Below are 17,691 nucleotides of genomic sequence, written 5' to 3' on the forward strand. Positions count from 1 at the left end.
GTGCTTTTCCCAAGGCCACACAGCAAGTCAGTAGCAATCTTGAACTGAACATGTATCTCCTGACTCCAAACCCCCTGCTCTAGCCAGAGACATGCTGGCTCCGATAAAAACTAAAAGTGTCAGTACTATCCCAGCTTTCTAAAACTGATAGAGAACCTGAATTTTTAATCAAACGCTAAGTGCAGGCAGTTCAATAACTGCTAAAATTAGAGTTAATGAAGGTTGCTTTACAGACCCCGTAGGCACTGCAAAGAAATTCAATCAATATTTCATCACCTGGAGTGAGAAAAAAATAGACAAAGTGCTTGAGAGAACGATCCTAACACTCGCTCAATAAATCTCTCCAAATGCTGCGTGGTTTCTCTGTTGACAGATAGCTAAAGGTTGTGAGTTCGTTGGCCATTGTAAACATATTGCAAATTCACATTTAGTTTTAAGAAGGAAAATTAGAGATAATACTGTAATGAATGCTTTCAAGTATGGCATTTTAGATGTGGGGTAACATTTTCAAAAGTGCTTAGAAAACCTAGGAGCCTAAGTCCCATTTTCAAAATGGTTTAGGCACTCAGAAACCTAAGTGTCATTGAAACTCAAAAGGGATTTAAGTTCCTAATGCCTAAATCATTTCTGAAAATTTTATCCTTTAAGTTTCAAGTTGTTTCTCGAGGAAAGTGTTAATGTGGTTTGATTGCATCCAGTATCTCCTTACTATTTAGATGGAAACAGTATTTAGGTTTCACATCTGACTTCCTCACCTGTAGTCCTTCTCTGACTGCCTCCAAAAGATATGGGATAATAGAGTAGTTCCACAAGTCAGTAAACCAGACCCTAGAACCATCCACGTCTATTGGACAAGAGAGGAAGAGTCGTGGACCTAGAAGGGAAAATTAAAGTCACATCATGAACACGGTTTGCAGCAGTCAATTCAAAAGCAATATCAAACAACAACTCTAAGTTCTTTGGAGACTGTAACTTAAGAGCTGAGAAGAAATGTACAAATGTCAGCATCTGCTCTTTTTAAGATAATTTGAAAGTCCCTGAATTACCTTGATACTGTAATGCATTCAAGAAGGAACCAATTACAAGAATTCACAATCAGAATTTTAAAATCTTCCTTTATGTCTATAACTTATTTATTATGAATCCTTGGTACAGTTTTGCTTGATAGTATGGTCAGTCTAAAAATGTGGCTTTTATAAATCATTTCCCCACAATGACTCTTTAATTCCAGTGGAGTATGCGGAACTGGAATATATCCTCTCAGGAACATCAGAGAATGCTTTGGTGCTAGAACGTGAATTCTCAGTTCTCACCAATAGTAACATCAGAGGAACTGTGAGCCTCCAAGAACTTGTTGAGATGCTGCCAGACCTTGGGAATCCAGTCAATGATTTTAACCAGTTCTGCATTTCTCATCCTGCCACTGATTTCTGTTTCAATTAATTTTCGTCTCAGGAAACGACCAAGAAAGCCCTTGACTGGCTCAGTGTGGTTAGCACATAGCACCCATCTAAAGCAGAAGAAGAGAAGTGTCAGAGATTTACCTATTACTCTAAAGAGTAGTAATATGACTACTGGGATGATTTAGTTGGTGTTGGACTAGATGACCTCCTGCGGTCTCTTCCAACCCTAATCTTCTATGATTTTATGACAGGTTAGATCTGGAATGGGTTTTGTTCATCCTATCTAACTGATATTCTCTTTAGATTCTCAGCTAACCAGTATAACCATAACCATCAGGTAATTTGGCAACTTACATACAGTACCTGAAATTGTGGTGTAGTTGAAGGTTAGGTGTTGAGGATGTGGCCTGGTTCATTGTGCCAATAATGTAAGGACTATGAGAAAACATTGAACAAATCAGTATTTGTAAACTCATTTCTAGGCAATAATTAAAATACATTTAATAAGTAACTTCAAATTAAGACCTCTACAACCTTAATATTCAGCTAGGTTTACTCTAGCCCCTACTCTACCAGTGCAGTTTATCTGCAGGTACAAATAATTACACTCACATTTTTGTGCCTGCAATGAATTGTGGGTGCAAAACTAACACCTCAAAATATAGAGGCCTTCACTGAAAACTGGGTTATTAATATTCAAGGGCTATTGTGTGCGATGAATACAATTTACCCAAATACTTTACTACATTTTTATTACATATATACACACACACACAGAATTTTTTTTTAACAGTCCTATGCAACTAGATTCTGCTGACGGAATCAGTTCTAGCCATCTCCTATCATAGTATCAAAAATAATCTGATAAATGTTGTCTAGAATTCATTTTATTGATCAGGCTATAAGTCTGACTCTGTGGAAGGATCTCTTTCAGGGGTTTGAAGTGTGGGTCTAATATCCCATTACCATTTATGGTACTTGCAGTTCAGAAGCCCATTGAAGATCTCGCCGAGGGAGCTAACATGATGCAAATTGTCCAGAATGACGACAAGAGGCATATCCACAGCATTATTTTCGCTATTACATTGGTCAGCAAGGTTAGACAAGTATTGGCGCAGTTCCTGCAAAGCATATGTAGAAAAGGAAGCTGGTTTTCATATTATTCCTTGGATACCCAGTTAACAGAGAAAAAAAATTTGCTATTTGGCTGTTGGATTCAATTCTAGAAATGCTCCTGATAACGAATATAACATAGCCTGCTTTGCTTTAGTCACAAGAGGTCATATTGTTCCAAGTGGAGTAATCATATGACTTCTACTTTTAACTTTTGTTTTAATCCAAATACTTTCGGGTGTTACAGACTCAAAGATGTACCAGGAGTCCTGTTTGGGAAACCTATTTGGGAATTTCAAGGGGCCATGGTCTGCCTTTTTGCTAAAGCACCTTGTGCTACACTGTTCTAGCTATGCTGCCCAGAGCTCTGAGATGTTTTAAGAACTTCCCCATATCTCAGTATATTGGGTAAGCAGGTGAGAAAGTTGCAGAAGGAGCAGTGCACCTTAGCTGTCTATGCTTGCCATGTTTGATCATGTTCTTGCCATTGTGTTAATCTCTAACTACAAATGAGCCCGGCCATGATGCTCATTTGCGGAGGCAGAAGTTAGATGGCTTGGATGGTGGCATGAAAGAAGGAGGAGTTCAGTGCCACTGCCAAACATTTGGGTGAGATTGCTCTCATCGTCTCCAACATGTGCATTAAACAGGATGCTCCAAACTATAACAGTTGCTAGTGACCACACTTTCCAGCACTTTGCTCCAAAGAACTCCCTACTCCACCTGAGGCCAGCACATACATAGCTTGGCAGGACAGCTTTGTTTTCTTACCTACAAACCTACAAACCAGAGGTATACACAGAAAAATGCTGCTGCTATTATATGTAGCCACATAGCTACTCGAGCTTTTAGGTTAATACAACGTAGAGGTGAATTATATTGTTACCTTTTTTTCAAAGCGCCCACTAGCTCCCACTAAGGTTTGACATCACAGTAGCCTACCGATATTTACTTAAAGTTTAACAGCTGAGTCCCCCATTTCTGGCACATAGTAGTAGTGTTTCTATAAAGATACCTTCCATTTCCTCACCTTACTGGACTTATGATCCACGTTGAAGGTTGCAATAACTCCATCAGCCAGCTCTCTTCCCTCTTTAAGTACCATAAACTCAGACAGACGATTTGCTAGGTACGTTTTACCAGTGCCACTTGGCCCAGACAAGATAATCCGTCTATGTTCCATTAAGAGAGAGACATATCGCTGCAGTATAGGCTTTGGAATCAGTGACTCAAACACCAGACAGTCCAAACTGTTCTCACAGATGCCTGCATTTAGAAAATCATCGTCATTCAGGGGATCCACACTTTGCTAAAGTTGCTAAAAAAATTTTTTTTTTTAGTGCGTTTTTAAACTTCTCTCTCAGTAGCAAAAATATCATTTCCCATTGAGGAAAATGTATGTATTTCAACTGCCAAGTTTAGACTAAATTAGAGCTAAAGGGTAAAAGAAAGCACTGATCTAAAATAGAAAATGTGATTGTGTGTGACCCTGTGGCCAATTATACCAGGAAACAACCCAAAAGCTTCACTCAGAAGTTGCAGACTCCACCCACACCAATCATAAGCAGAACCTTCCCGACCCCAGATGAAGACTCCTTTTTACACTATAGCATCTCTCATGGCAGATATGAGAAGAGAAGAGTAATGAATCAGTTAGTTATATTGAATGCAAAGTGTCTTTACCGGGACCTCTCAAGCTCCCAGACTAGCCAACACAGGCTACGCTGCCTAAGTCCTGCCCTGGACAAATGGTCATAGATATAATTACTGGTTAAATGATATGCCCATGAGCCATCTCCATTCTTTGGATTTCCTCCACCAGGGAGCAGTGAAAGTTTATCTTGTCTATCAAGAACTGCTGGGTAAAGCCTGGCTTCCAGTTCTATTGTAGACAAATCTATTCACAGGCCATTTCACTGTCAAGTACAGTCACAGAAATAGATACATTTACCCAGAATTTAGCCATTTATTTTTGCTCTGCAAAACAAAACAAACCTATCTATCATCAAGTCCCCCTGCCTTCACCAAACATCCAAACCATTTGCAATTAAACTCCTTCTGTGTAGTATGATAGACACAGCTTCAGGCATAAAAATTTCCATAGAGGAGCATTTGTGCAATGTCAGCAGTCACTTTAGGCAGAACTGGCTCAGGGCAAGCACACAAAGCTTAAAAATAAACTGAAGGAAGGGAATGTTAGCACATCAATGGCTGACAGAATCATTAGCACCTGACTGATTACTTACAAAATCAAACATTTCTATGCACAGCTCTAGATCTGAAGGCATAATGAATTACTGGCTTCACACAAATTGATTAAAATAGAATTTTTAAAATAAAAACAGAAGTATATCATAAATGAGTCTACAAAGCACAAGTAAAGCTATTACAACTGAATATATAACTTATTTAGTATGACAAGTTCTCAAGCAACATTTTCATTCTTCTAAAATCCCCACAGTACAACTTGAATGTCTTGGTTCTTGGATAAACCTGAATAAACTGAAATGTTTCAGTATTTTTGTGATTATGTTTTTCCTACTTTACAGCTAACATTAACATTAAGGGCTTGTCTACTCTGTGGGATGATATGCTTCACGGGCATGTGATTTCTAAAGTGCACCAATGTTTAAAACACAAAACTTCTTTATCAAATATGGTGGATTTTGTGTAGTTATGAGGTGAGAGAAGAAGCACACTGTTCCCTTAAAGTTTTGCATTTAATGCCACAGTGGAAAAAATGCATTTTTGTTGCACATATTAACAGTTTACTTTTGGATAAACACAATGAAAATGTGGTTCTCTTGCTTTCCTACAATAGCTTAAGTCAGTAGTCCTTCGCATGTAGTGTTTCAAACAGTACTAGGTTCAAGCGTACTTCAGAATTTTTAGTGCACACCAGCGCTAAATTACAGAGGTGAGACTGTGGTGGTAACTTAATGGTACTGCTGCTGTATAGGGCCATGAAAGAAAAAGTGATTTCATTCCTGCTCCCTCTTTTTCATAACAGCAAGCCTGTTCAGTCCTTTATATGGTAGGAAGAGAACATTTTCTGTTGCTCAACAGCACCTCTGGTTGATTAAATGAGCAGCACTGTCAGCCAATAAAGGAACTCCCATACGGTCCATCTCAGCTGGAAGGAAGTTGATTATAGCACAGATCTGAAGACAGGGAGGGGAGAGAATGAGTCGCCAAAAGAAATATGACAGATTCCCCCTCCCCCACAAGCAAGTTAAAGAAAGAAGGAAGGAAAGAACAAACGCAACAGAGTTCAAACCATGAATCCTGGGATCTTTTCTTGGTTCTGCCTGTAACCCAATGAGGGACCTTTATTGAAGTCGATGGGCCCCGTGGGAGAATGGTGCTAATCAACAGGAGTAAGGGTATCAGAGTCTGGCACAAGGTGAATTCCAAATCCAGGATGAAATCTGCTACAAGTGCAATTATTATTACTACTATTACAGGACTAAGAAGATACAGTGATACTGAATTTGGGTACAGGCCCAATGTCCTAAAACTCTTCAGCCTCTACTGCTTACATTAACAAATGTCACTAAAGAAGTAAGGTACAGGTGGGCTAAAGCGAGAGACAGGGAAAAAGAAATGTAATAAAACTTTTCCGATTCTCCGGGCTTCCTAAAACCATAGGCATTATCAGATATAATTACTGAGAACTACAATGGCAGTATCAAGTATAATTACCTTTGATAGTAACTGAGATGGTGTTGTTTTCGCCAACCAGATAGCCACAGGGCAGCAGCTCAGGTGTCTCGGCACTATTTGTGCGTTTGATTTCTCCAATGTTGTATCCCAAAACACTGTCTGAATTCAGTCCTAGCTGACTCACTGGATCCACATGAATGATATATTCCTGGGGTGAAAAAATAACATCTAAAATCTACTTGCCCTGAAGATTCTATGTCACAGTAACACCACACACCACCACCACTTATGTAATGTAGTGCTATACAAACATTATCTAATTAATCCTCACAGCATCCCTGTGAAGTAGGATGGTAACTGTTATCTCTACTTTACAAACAGGAAGTTGAGGTAGAAAGAGGTTAATTGAATTGCCCAAAGTCACACAACATGTCTCTCTGAGCCAAGATTAGAATTCAGTGCTCCCTGGAGCCAAGTTCACATTCAGACCAATATGCAAATCTGAGCCTCCATGGAGGTCCACAAGGTATTGTGGTTAGATGTACTGCTAACTATGAAAACATTTATTACTTAGTGGGAAGATTCAAATACACAATAAATTGTCACTATTTACCTTAAATAACCGTCTAACAACCCCGTCCAGTACATCCCATTTTGTCTTGCCACTGACTCCAATGCAGCCAATGAGGAAGAGGCGGGGCCTGGAATCCTAATGCATACAAACGTATTAATTTAAGTGAAAAGAAAGCTAATGATGTGAGACTGTCCAAAGTAAATGGATTTGTTTAAAATCCTGGTTTGTCTCTACCACAGCTGGTCTCTACTTTATACCAACATATGGTAAATTTTGAAAACCATACAAAGATCCTCTTTCTATTCTACTGAATAGTCATTGCATTGTTAAATGCACAATTAAAATAATGGTTATTAATGTAGAGGGCACTTAAAATTCAATCCACCAGAAGTTTTAAATATCAGAAAATAGAGCTTAGCAAGAAGAAGAAAATTATAGCCATTATAATCAGAAACTGAGATTGTGGTACCATATTTATTTTCTCAGTAACTTCCAGATCAAATATGCTTAATTTGCAAGTGAAAAAAGTTTTCCCCTCTCCATTTCGGAAAACTCCACCAGGGACCTGAAAATCAAGTTAGATTTTTTGTATCTCTTGGCAATAAACATTATACTAAGAGAATTTAGCTGATAATTTTGTTCATGATTGTCTAAGGGAAAACAGAAAGAACAGAAACCAAACACATTTTTTGCAACAACTGCATGGGATCTGCACTGCTAACAGAATTAAAAATAGTTGTTGTCATTAAAGACAACAGATATTATACTATGGGTCTTGGAGTCATAAGGATACCATTTCTATTTAATTACTTTTCTGACCATGAACACAGGTCTAGTCAAATAGAATTAAACAAATAATTTTTATAGTTAATTTGCTTATACAAATTGGTGGATTCATTTCTCCACAGAATTTATTCAAGTACATTTGGCATGTAATGGAAAGCAGATCTGAGTGACACAAATTATTCCTCAAATATTTATTTATTTATTTATTTATTTAAGTGTTTATTAAGGAACAACTACACAATGACTTGGTTTGATTGGTGCTCTGTAAATGCAATTTAGCAGATTTACACATGCACCACAAGTTTATTAAACGGACTGCAAGGCACAATAATTGAAATGTGTTTGTTGTTTAATCAGTTTAAAATTAACCAGGTGTGTTTGGAGGTCAGGGGATACGGGTGTTTAAGCCTGGAATAGTTTCAAAATGTGACCCTGATTTAAATTTAGACAGTTTGGGCTGGAATGACAAACTTTGGGTCTCCGCAGACTGGATCCATTAGTTTTGCTGCGAAGCAGGCCACTCTTAATCACAGAATCATAGAATATCAGGGTCGGAAGGGACCTCAGGAGGTCATCTAGTCCAACCCCCTGCTCAAAGCAGGACCAATCCCCAATTAAATCATCCCAGCCAGGGCTTTGTCAAGCCTGACCTTAAAAACTTCTAAGGAAGGAGATTCTACCACTTCCCTAGGTAACGCATTCCAGTGTTTCACCACCCTCCTAGTGAAAATTTTTTTCCTAATATCCAACCTAAACCTCCCCCACTGCAACTTGAGACCATTACTCCTTGTCCTGTCCTCTTCTACCACTGAGAATCGTCTAGAACCATCCTCTCTGGAACCACCTCTCAGGTAGTTGAAAGCAGCTATCAAATCCCCCCTCATTCATCTCTTCTGCAGACTAAACAATCCCAGTTCCCTCAGCCTCTCCTCATAAGTCATGTGTTCCAGACCCCTAATCATTTTTGTTGCCCTTCGCTGGACTCTCTCCAATTTATCCACATCCTTCTTGTAGTGTGGGGCCCAAAACTGAACACAGTACTCCAGATGAGGCCTCACCAATGTTGAATAGAGGGGGACGATCACGTCCCTCGATCTGCTCGCTATGCCCTACTTATACATCCCAAAATGCTATTGGCCTTCTTGGCAACAAGGGCACACTGCTGACTCATATCCAGCTTCTTGTCCACTGTCACCCCAGGTCCTTTTCCGCAGAACTGCTGCCTAGCCATTCGGTCCCTAGTCTGTAGCGGTGCATTGGGTTCTTCCGTCCTAAGTGCAGGACCCTGCACTTATCCTTATTGAACCTCATCAGATTTCTTTTGGCCCAATCCTCCAATTTGTCTAGGTCCCACTGTATCCTATCCCTGCCCTCCAGCGTATCTACCACTCCTCTCAGTTTAGTATCATCTTTTTACTGCCTATCTCAACAGAATGATTTGAATGCTAAATTAGTATGAGAACTGGAGAACTACTAAAATAATTTTAAAATGTTTGCCAAAAAAAATGCAAAACAGATTCCAAGGAGTAAAGACATGAGTTCAGGATCAAGCCCCAACCCCGTCACATTTCATAACTGAGGACAGGGTGTACAGGCCTAATATAGAATGAAACTCACCTCCTTCCATTTAATTTCATCCTGAAAGTTAACAACTATTTTAACATGCCTGCCTCCTTCCTTCCGGGCACAGCCATCACCGGGATCATCTAACAGCATGTCTATGAATGGCAAATATCAACAGTCTCTTAGTTTTACAATGATAACAATGAAGAGCCTTACACCAATATTTTTGTTACACTGGGACAGGACACAGCTTAGTCCTCACATGCATAGAGGCATAACATGAGAATATTGTTACTGACATCCCTGCCAAATCTGCAGATGATTCTCAAAAAGGAAAAGTCACAGAAAATTACCACTGTCAGTTACCCCATATTTTCCTTCCTACAAAATATCATGTTGGCAAATGTACACAATTAAATGGCTCTGAACATGATTCTGTGTAGCTGAGGTCATAATTGGAAAGCTAGATTTTAGGGTGCAGCAGAACGATGACGACATTCTAATAGAAGGGTTTATCCCAGTGGCTGACACATATCCACACCATAACCATTAATAATCCTTACTCTTTTGTTTCTCATGGCTAACCAAAATGAATGTTCCAACTACAGGATAAAACTTGCCCATTGCCTTTCACTGGATGCTCACCGAGGCTGGTAGACTCTGTGAGGCTCAGGCTGTGCTGAGACAGACCCATGGACTGTCTTGGCGAGGATGAAATGGAAACTTGAGACTGAGCCCTGCTACAGCTGCCGTGGTTTTCAGACTTCAACCGGTCATTTTCTGCTTTTAACTTCTCAATCTCGCTCTTGAAAAGAAAAGTGAGTAGACAAGAGGCACATACTACCTCAATTCATTTATGAGTGGCTGCAAGTATACATTTCAAGAAACTACCTAAAATATCTAAAGAATAAATGCCAGGTGTTTAATAAGATGCACTTTTCAAATCCCTTTGAAAACCCTGCATATTAAGAAATCTAAGGGGCACACACTTTGTAGTGACTGTAGGCCAAGTGCATGCGAACACCAGGGGCTCCTTGGGTTCCTCCCTTCTAGCCCACAAGCTCCTGGTGTACAATTCTCCCATCCACCTATATTTCTGGGATTCCCTGAAATCTCTCTCCCTGCCAAGGATTATGTGTGCCTCCCCGTTTCCCCTCCTTTCATTCCTCGGTTCCCCATTCTCTCTTCAAGGCAGAGGCTCAGTGTATGTCCCAATTCCCCCATCCACCTGTACCAAGGTTCTTCAATATCCCCTTCCTGCCAGAGGTTCTCGTACCCCCTTTCACTCTATTGCAATTCTCCCGCATGCTGGGGGCTTTGTGTACACCCCTATATTCCCCCCATGCTAGAGGCTCTGTCTGCATTCACCCCTCTACCATACCAGGATCCTGCAATCTCCCCCACACCAGGGATTCTGTGTGTTCCATTTCCCATTTCCCCCTACACCAGGGGCTGTGTGCCCTCCCCCACATTCTAGGGGTCCTCCCCCTACTCCTCCCTCCAATTCCAGCGGTCCCACATCCTCCTCACCATGTCAGGGTCTGTGTACATGTTCCCATTTTCCCTTGTCCCCTCCATTTCTCTCTAGCCCTACCATCCTAGTTGGCTAAGCTTGCAGAGGCCTTACACTCAACTCAGAAATACTGTCCCTCATCTCCTTTTTTTGAAGTTTCAGTGTTCCCCCAAATCAACAGCATTCTGGCCACTGATGTCTAGAATATTCTCTGAAATGTTTGAATTGATTGGATGCAGCATTCAAACATTATTGTGTTACATACAGGCAGAAAGAGAAATGCTGTTAAGTGTAGAGCTTTTAAAAGTTTGTCCAATGAAAATCCTTAACATTCTGATAAGAGTTTCCCAAGGCACACTACAAGTCACTTCACCACCCCCACTGACATGCAGTAACCCCTGGGTAGAGCATGGCAACTGTCTAAGTGACCACTGGTGGTGGATGAAGTGATTTCTTTAGATAAGTAGCTGTAAAATTGAAAGTGTAATGCCAGAGGCCTGGGTTGCCATGTCTACATTGGTGAGAAGAGCCCTGGGACCTTCAATCGCCATGAGGCATCACTGGACCTTGATTTTATACATCCTCTGAAATTATGTAGTGTGGTGGACTGTTAGTCCTTAACAGATAAAAGCAAATTTTAATTTTTGGGGGTTTTGTTCCATTCCTACCTGCATCCTGTTCATAGCCTCCCGAAGCTGGTCTAGCTGGTGGGCAGAGCTAAGGGCCTCCAGACGAATATCAGTCAGTTTCATCTCTTTGTCTCTCAGCTCGTTCCGTAACTGCATGACTGTTTCAGCTTCGCTGTCAGTACATTCAGAAATACTGGGAAAGGTTGTAAAACAGTCACTTAACCAGAGAGCTTGGGAGCATGACTTTCAAATGCTGTTTCAGAGTATTTAATTAATAAAGCAAAAACAATTTTCCCTGATTCAGCAAGATGAGCTTGATGGACAAAAATCCATTGCTGCTTACAGCACCAATGATGACATAGATAAAGTTCTATGTAGAAGTTTTTGCCCCACTTTCTCCTCAATTCTAAAATACTGATATAAAATTCTTGCAAAATTTCACCCCATTTTCTCTCTAGTTATCTATGTCTGTTTTATTATCCCTTGAGATTTTTCTTATCTAATTATCTGATATTAACATTAAATCTCCTCAGATGTTGCCCTTTTCTCCAATTCTTGAATACTGATTGATATAAAATCCTTGCAAATTTTGCTAATTTTCTCTCTAATTATCATATACGGATATAAAATACACTCAAATTTTACCGCTTTATATGTATCAACTATGGCTATAAAATCCCTCAAACTTTTCCCACTTTCCTCTAATTTATGACAATGGATCTCATATTCGTACCCTTTTCTTTTTAATCGTTGAACACTAATATCAAGTTTCAGATTTTAACATTTCTCATGTAATTACCAAGTACTGATCTGAAAAAATCCTCTCAGGTTTGGAGGCATTCCCCATGTATTTTAAATGCTGGCCTCTCCTCTTTTGGAGTGAACCTGTTGCCCTGAGTCATTCTCCACTGGAGGTACCAGGGGGGTTAAATTCCCTCCCCCAGCTTCCCCTAATCAGGTCCATGGGCCCATCCAGCCCAGTATCTGTTGACCTTTATGTTGATAAACTGGAGAGGGTTCACAAGAATCATTCAAGGATTAGAAAACATGCCTTAGAGTGAGACTCAAAAAGCTCAACCTATTTAGCTTAAGAAAGAGGTTAAGGGGGATGACTTGATTACAGTTTATAAATACCTATACAGGAAACAAATATTTAATAATGGACCCTTCAGTCTAGCAGAGAAAGGTATAAACAACCCAATGGCCGGAAGTGGAAGCTAGACAAATTCAGACTGGAAATATGGCATAAATTTTTAGCAGTGAAAGTAATCAACCATTGGAACAATTTACCAGGTGTCGTGGTGGATTCTGCATCACTGACTATTTTAAAATCAAGATTAAATTTATTTTTTAAAAGAGATGTGCTAGAAATTATTTTGGGGAAGTTGTATGGCCTGTGTTACACAGGAGGTCAGACTAGATGATCTAATGGTCCCTTCTGGCCTTGGAATCTATGACTATGAACCTATGACTCTGAAACATCAGAAACTAGCTTTACGAGCACAGGAATTATGCTTTGAGGGTAATAAAATTTGTACATGAAACTAAATTCTGGCCATTACCTATCCTTGGACAACATTAGTATTTCTTTCAAAGTAGTCATCATGCGGGAAATCTTTTAAATGCAAAAAATCCAAATAAATTAAGGAAGTACAGAGAGTAGCAGCAGTCACTTGGAGATTGATGAGTTTACAGAAAGATTTAAAGCTCAACAGGTGTGCACAGCTGGGCTTCCCTGAATGATTCTGGAGGGCTTTGGAACCCTACCTATTCAGACATGATAAATTCCTTCTTGCTTTAAACCACTCATGCTTAAAAGTTTATTTTAATGGCATTTTTGTTGTTCTCCCCCAAAACTCTGGGTGAACAGCCTTTCAGCACATACATTTTCTGGAAGATTGCCCTGCTGCCTCTTCATTCTGCTGGCCCCTCTCTTTCTCTGCCTGAGCCTTGTACTCAGTGTGAAGCGATTAAGCAGATTGAAGCTGATGTTCAGGTGCAGGAGTTTGTACATAGGAAGATCAGCACCAGAGCTGTATGCTTTCAGGGAGGTTTCAGTTTAAAATGTCTCTGCCTAAATCCCTAAGTAAATGAGCAAAGTTTTCCCTCCCATCAGAAAACAAATAAACCAAAACATGTACACCTCACTCATACTGGTGCCCTGCTTGAAGCCCTCCCCACAGATGAAGTATTTGACCTTTCCTCAATTCATCTCCAGCCCATTGGCTCTCCAGCTACTTGTCAAGACTAGCCATATTCACAGAGTATTTTAATTGATGACACATATAATCAATTTCAACATTAAAAGCTGGCTTTAAGCTTTGACTATTCCATAGTATTATGGGCTGAGGTTGCTTGAAAGTGATGATATTGCAATTAAGAAGTAGAACTGTGACCTTTACATGTGGTGGGGGGATTATTTCATGCTAGCTGCATCTTATTGCCATTGTTCTCTTGAATCATACCTCCTTACATAGAAACAAATGATGGGAAACTTGAAGTTTGGATACTATTCAAATGTATTTGATCTGAAATCAATATGAGACAGGATCTCTTACAATATTTTCAATGCTTCCTGATTTCAGCTAGGTGGCATCTCTATTTCTACTGATCCAAATCAAAGTGAAGAAGTTACTGATGTACTATAATTATAAAACAGCTTTATAAGGTTCTCTCAGCACTTTATAAACATTAATTTATCCTCAAAACACCTCTCTCAGGGAGGTACCATTAACCTCATTTTACAAATTGTCAAACTGAAGCAGAGAGAGATTATGTGGTTTGCCCAAGGTCACGTAGGGAGTCAAATGACAGAGTGGAGAATTGGGCTTTTGGCATAAATGTTTGAAACAATTCTTATCGTTACTTGAACTAGTTCAACCACTTTGAAATTAAACACTTCTCTGACGTTTATAGTAACATGTGTTGTCTTTACTTAAAAGAAAATATGAAACCCCAGATGCCAACCTGTGCTGGAACAGCTGATAGCACAAGGAGAAGTTTCAATTAGTTCTGCAGTCCAAGATCACTTTGGTTGCAACTACTTCCCTTACATGGTGAAAATATTGAATTACTCTTTAGAAGAGAGTTGATGTCTTTTGGCTTCACAGAGTATTATGGTTAAGATGCAGGATTGGGACTCAAGATATATGTTCCCAGCTCTGCCACAGACTTCCTGTGACTCCCCTGGCAAGTCATCTAATCTCTCTGTATTCCTGCTGTAAAACAGGGATAATAATACTACTACTTCCTTTCTTCCACCTTTGGTTTATCTTATTTACTTAGACTGTGAAATCTTCAGGGCAGACATTAAGTGAAATCTTGGCTTCACTGAAGTCAGTGGGAAAACACTGAGTTCGGAATTTCAACCAGAACTGTGTTTTGTGTGTATGTATGTCAAAATGGGGCTCCGATCTCATCTTGGGGTAATATCACTAAATAATATATGGCACTCCTCATTCCATTAGCTAATCCAGTCCTATTTCTCTGTCAATGCAGGACTGCTCCTTACAGTACATTTCCTGCGGTTACATTTCCAAACCACTCATTTTAAAAGATTTTAAAAAATAAAAATGCCACTTACAGAGAATTGGAATGAGAAGCTCTGAGCAACGGGGTAGAAACAGTTGAGCCGTTGTGTGGTAGCTTTGGTGACGAAGGTAAAGAAGAATCAGTCATCTCCTCAATATCTGAATGAGAAGATGCTGACTTGGGGGATTTCTTTTTACCAAATGCTTGCTTGAAGGAGCTGCGTAACTGAAACAACAAAACCATAACCATAGAGACATCATAAAGAATTCAGCTAAGTAAAATTAGGTCACAAAGTACAAACTATAGCATGCAAATCTTTCCAACAAAATGGCAACAAATACTTCACATTAATCTTAGCCATTTTATAAGATTAATAAGGGAATCTAGAATAAGCTCTTGAAAGGGCTGGATGTTGATGCCTCCTGTTTTTAGGGTGTCTCCCTCACAACGAATACTGAATTCCATTTAGCACAAGAAACTTTGTAACAATGTTATTACAACTTGCAGTTATAAAGCAACATGGCTCAGACAAGGTTATTGATGCTGATGGGGTTAGTCATGTAAATGGATGGATTAGCTTTGTATTTTATAGTTTAAAGTAGGTCTTCCTTACCTCATTGACCTGCCAGAGGAAGCGCAAGCAAAAGGGAAGGGGAAAGGAAAAAAGACAAGTTTTAACAGAGAAAAACAGTGACAGGGAAAGCTTTGGATTTCTCAGACAAACATGACCAATAAACAACAAACACACCAGAAATAATTTTAAACAGGAATCAGAGTACATGGAACTATATTATCTAAAAATGGGACCTTCAAACACATGGTCATTTCACATTACATGAGGGATGGCACACAGATCTGAATCTCAATACTGCCTGAATCTTATTTTCTCCATGGCTAGTAATCTCTTAACTGAGTTGCTGAGGCACTGGTACATCGTGTCTTCCTTCAAGGGATAAATATTTCATCAGGTTAAAATATTCAGCCTTCTCTACCTATCTGCAACTTGTAAGTCTTTTGAATGGGACTCCCACTTACAAAATGACTGAAAAATCAAGCATGATGATGACTAAACTGGTGGGTCCCTGTGATCTCAGTTCATTACAAAAGTGTAACTCACATGTTTTATAGGTGAATAAGATTTTTTTAAATTGCACTAAGTTTTCAGTGGCAACATGTCTCTGAAGTACTTTTATTTTAGCCTGAAGGTAATGTTTCACTATGTAATTAGACATTCTGAGTTTAGAAAAGATCTCACAAATATTTGTGAAATAAGCATTCTACATTCACTGGGTGCAACTTATATCCAGTTTATAAATAAAGAGTTAATTTTATATCCATTCTTCATTCTGCTATAATGTGGTCGTTTGATGAAATCAAGATGCTATTTCCTCTGTTTACCCGAACTGCACTAAGACCCTATATATTCATCTTTTTCACAATAAATAAATGTCCCCTAATCCACACTAAGAATAGTGGAATGACAAATGAGATATATAGCTTGGTGCTAGGATGAAATCTTCTAGACCATGGAAACATAAAACAACTAATAAAATAGGACTGAAAAGATATGATGAGGTATTGATCATGACTGAGGAATTACTGATCATATAGGATTAATCTAGCTGATATGAAAAAGACTCATTAACTGTTTACAAGGAGGAGAGAAAATAAAGTCCATCTTGCCAGCAGAGTACCCCAACAAGTAACACACAAGACAGCACTGTGAGGATTTGGAGAAGCTACTGCTTTCATTGAATCCAAGGTTTTGGACAATGCGGGGAGGGGAGAGAAAGTGTTATGATTAAAATATAGAAGTGAAACCATTGGGATAGAAAAGATACATTAAAATGAGAGTCTGTTCAAGTAAAATGTTGCAGTCTCATGGCACAAAGGGAGTTTCATACATAACCGTAACAGGATCACCGATAATTTCAGAATAAATGTTCACAAGAGCAAACTATAACATTTTGTAGCAACATATTTATAATTTCAGTGTGCTAGGTCCAGGAACATTTACATTGAGTGGGAAGGAGGGTGTGGACTGCTTTACTGACTATATTACAAGAACTAAGTATTTTAGTCCAAACTAAAATAAAGCTAAAGTTACTACAGCAGCAATGGTCTAATTAAAAAAGGAGTTTAATACTGTGTACCTTTCCTCCAGTGCATGGTACCTTGTATAGAACGCATGATGAGCAAATAAAGAGAAGTGGAAAGTGAAAGATGATTATTTTGAAACCTTTTGGAAGAAACTTCTATCACAAGAGAATTTTAAAAATGGATTTATTTGATTTAAAAATTTCATTCAGAACACAGCCCAAGTTAAAATGGAATGAATGGACTCAGAAGAGGAAAGCAATATGAGCTAAGAGGCTTAATCTTCCTTCATTGTGAATTTGTTTCATTTACTTGGATTTTTCTCTAATGTTTTACACTAATAGACTAGGCAATGTATGTCTCTTAGCCAGGATTAGTCTTTGAGAGCTATTGCAACTACAGGTTTTATGACTGGCCTTTTGGCTAGTGAACGTAAAATTCTTTTCCATGTAGAGGGCCAGCACAAACATAGGCATCACTTAAGATTCACTTAGGTCTTCAAAATAGGGCTTAGGTGTAATTTAAGTGGTCCATAGTCCTTGTGTTGACCTGATGCACAAGGGAGAATTTCAACCGGGATGTTATTAGGACAATTTTATATCCGTTTCACACAGTCTCCTGAAGCACACTCACCCAGTTTTTCCTCTTCTTCTTCTTTGAATCACTCTCTACGTTGCTTCCCACACTGGAGTGACTAGTAGCACTGTTAATACTAGAGACACTATCTGAAGAGTGTTGCCTTCTGATTCGCAGGTCAGCAGGTTGGGCAGTCCCAGTACCTGAATGTTAACAGCGATATAGTCAAATTTACTGGAGACA

At 39.2% G+C, this 17,691-nt stretch overlaps 1 protein-coding gene across 5 annotated transcripts in view; it reads right to left on the reverse strand.

Annotated features, from left to right (window-relative positions):
• NAV2 (neuron navigator 2) overlaps nucleotides 1-17,691 on the reverse strand; it is a 678,242-nt gene that overhangs the window by 9,678 nt on the left and 650,873 nt on the right. For all 5 annotated transcript variants that reach the window (XM_073347852.2, XM_073347851.2, XM_073347849.2 and 2 more), the window contains 12 exons: nucleotides 17,506-17,651; nucleotides 14,828-15,000; nucleotides 11,284-11,437; nucleotides 9,748-9,907; nucleotides 9,157-9,257; nucleotides 6,793-6,888; nucleotides 6,219-6,387; nucleotides 3,547-3,782; nucleotides 2,370-2,524; nucleotides 1,767-1,838; nucleotides 1,314-1,510; nucleotides 756-874 (listed from right to left, as the gene is read on the reverse strand). In XM_073347852.2, coding sequence (XP_073203953.1) covers nucleotides 756-874; nucleotides 1,314-1,510; nucleotides 1,767-1,838; nucleotides 2,370-2,524; nucleotides 3,547-3,782; nucleotides 6,219-6,387; nucleotides 6,793-6,888; nucleotides 9,157-9,257; nucleotides 9,748-9,907; nucleotides 11,284-11,437; nucleotides 14,828-15,000; nucleotides 17,506-17,651 — 1,778 coding nt within the window. The remainder of the gene's footprint in view (nucleotides 1-755; nucleotides 875-1,313; nucleotides 1,511-1,766; nucleotides 1,839-2,369; nucleotides 2,525-3,546; nucleotides 3,783-6,218; nucleotides 6,388-6,792; nucleotides 6,889-9,156; nucleotides 9,258-9,747; nucleotides 9,908-11,283; nucleotides 11,438-14,827; nucleotides 15,001-17,505; nucleotides 17,652-17,691) is intronic.

Source organism: Lepidochelys kempii, chromosome 6 (assembly GCF_965140285.1).
Source record: "Lepidochelys kempii isolate rLepKem1 chromosome 6, rLepKem1.hap1, whole genome shotgun sequence".
Lineage (NCBI taxonomy): Eukaryota > Metazoa > Chordata > Testudines > Cheloniidae > Lepidochelys > Lepidochelys kempii.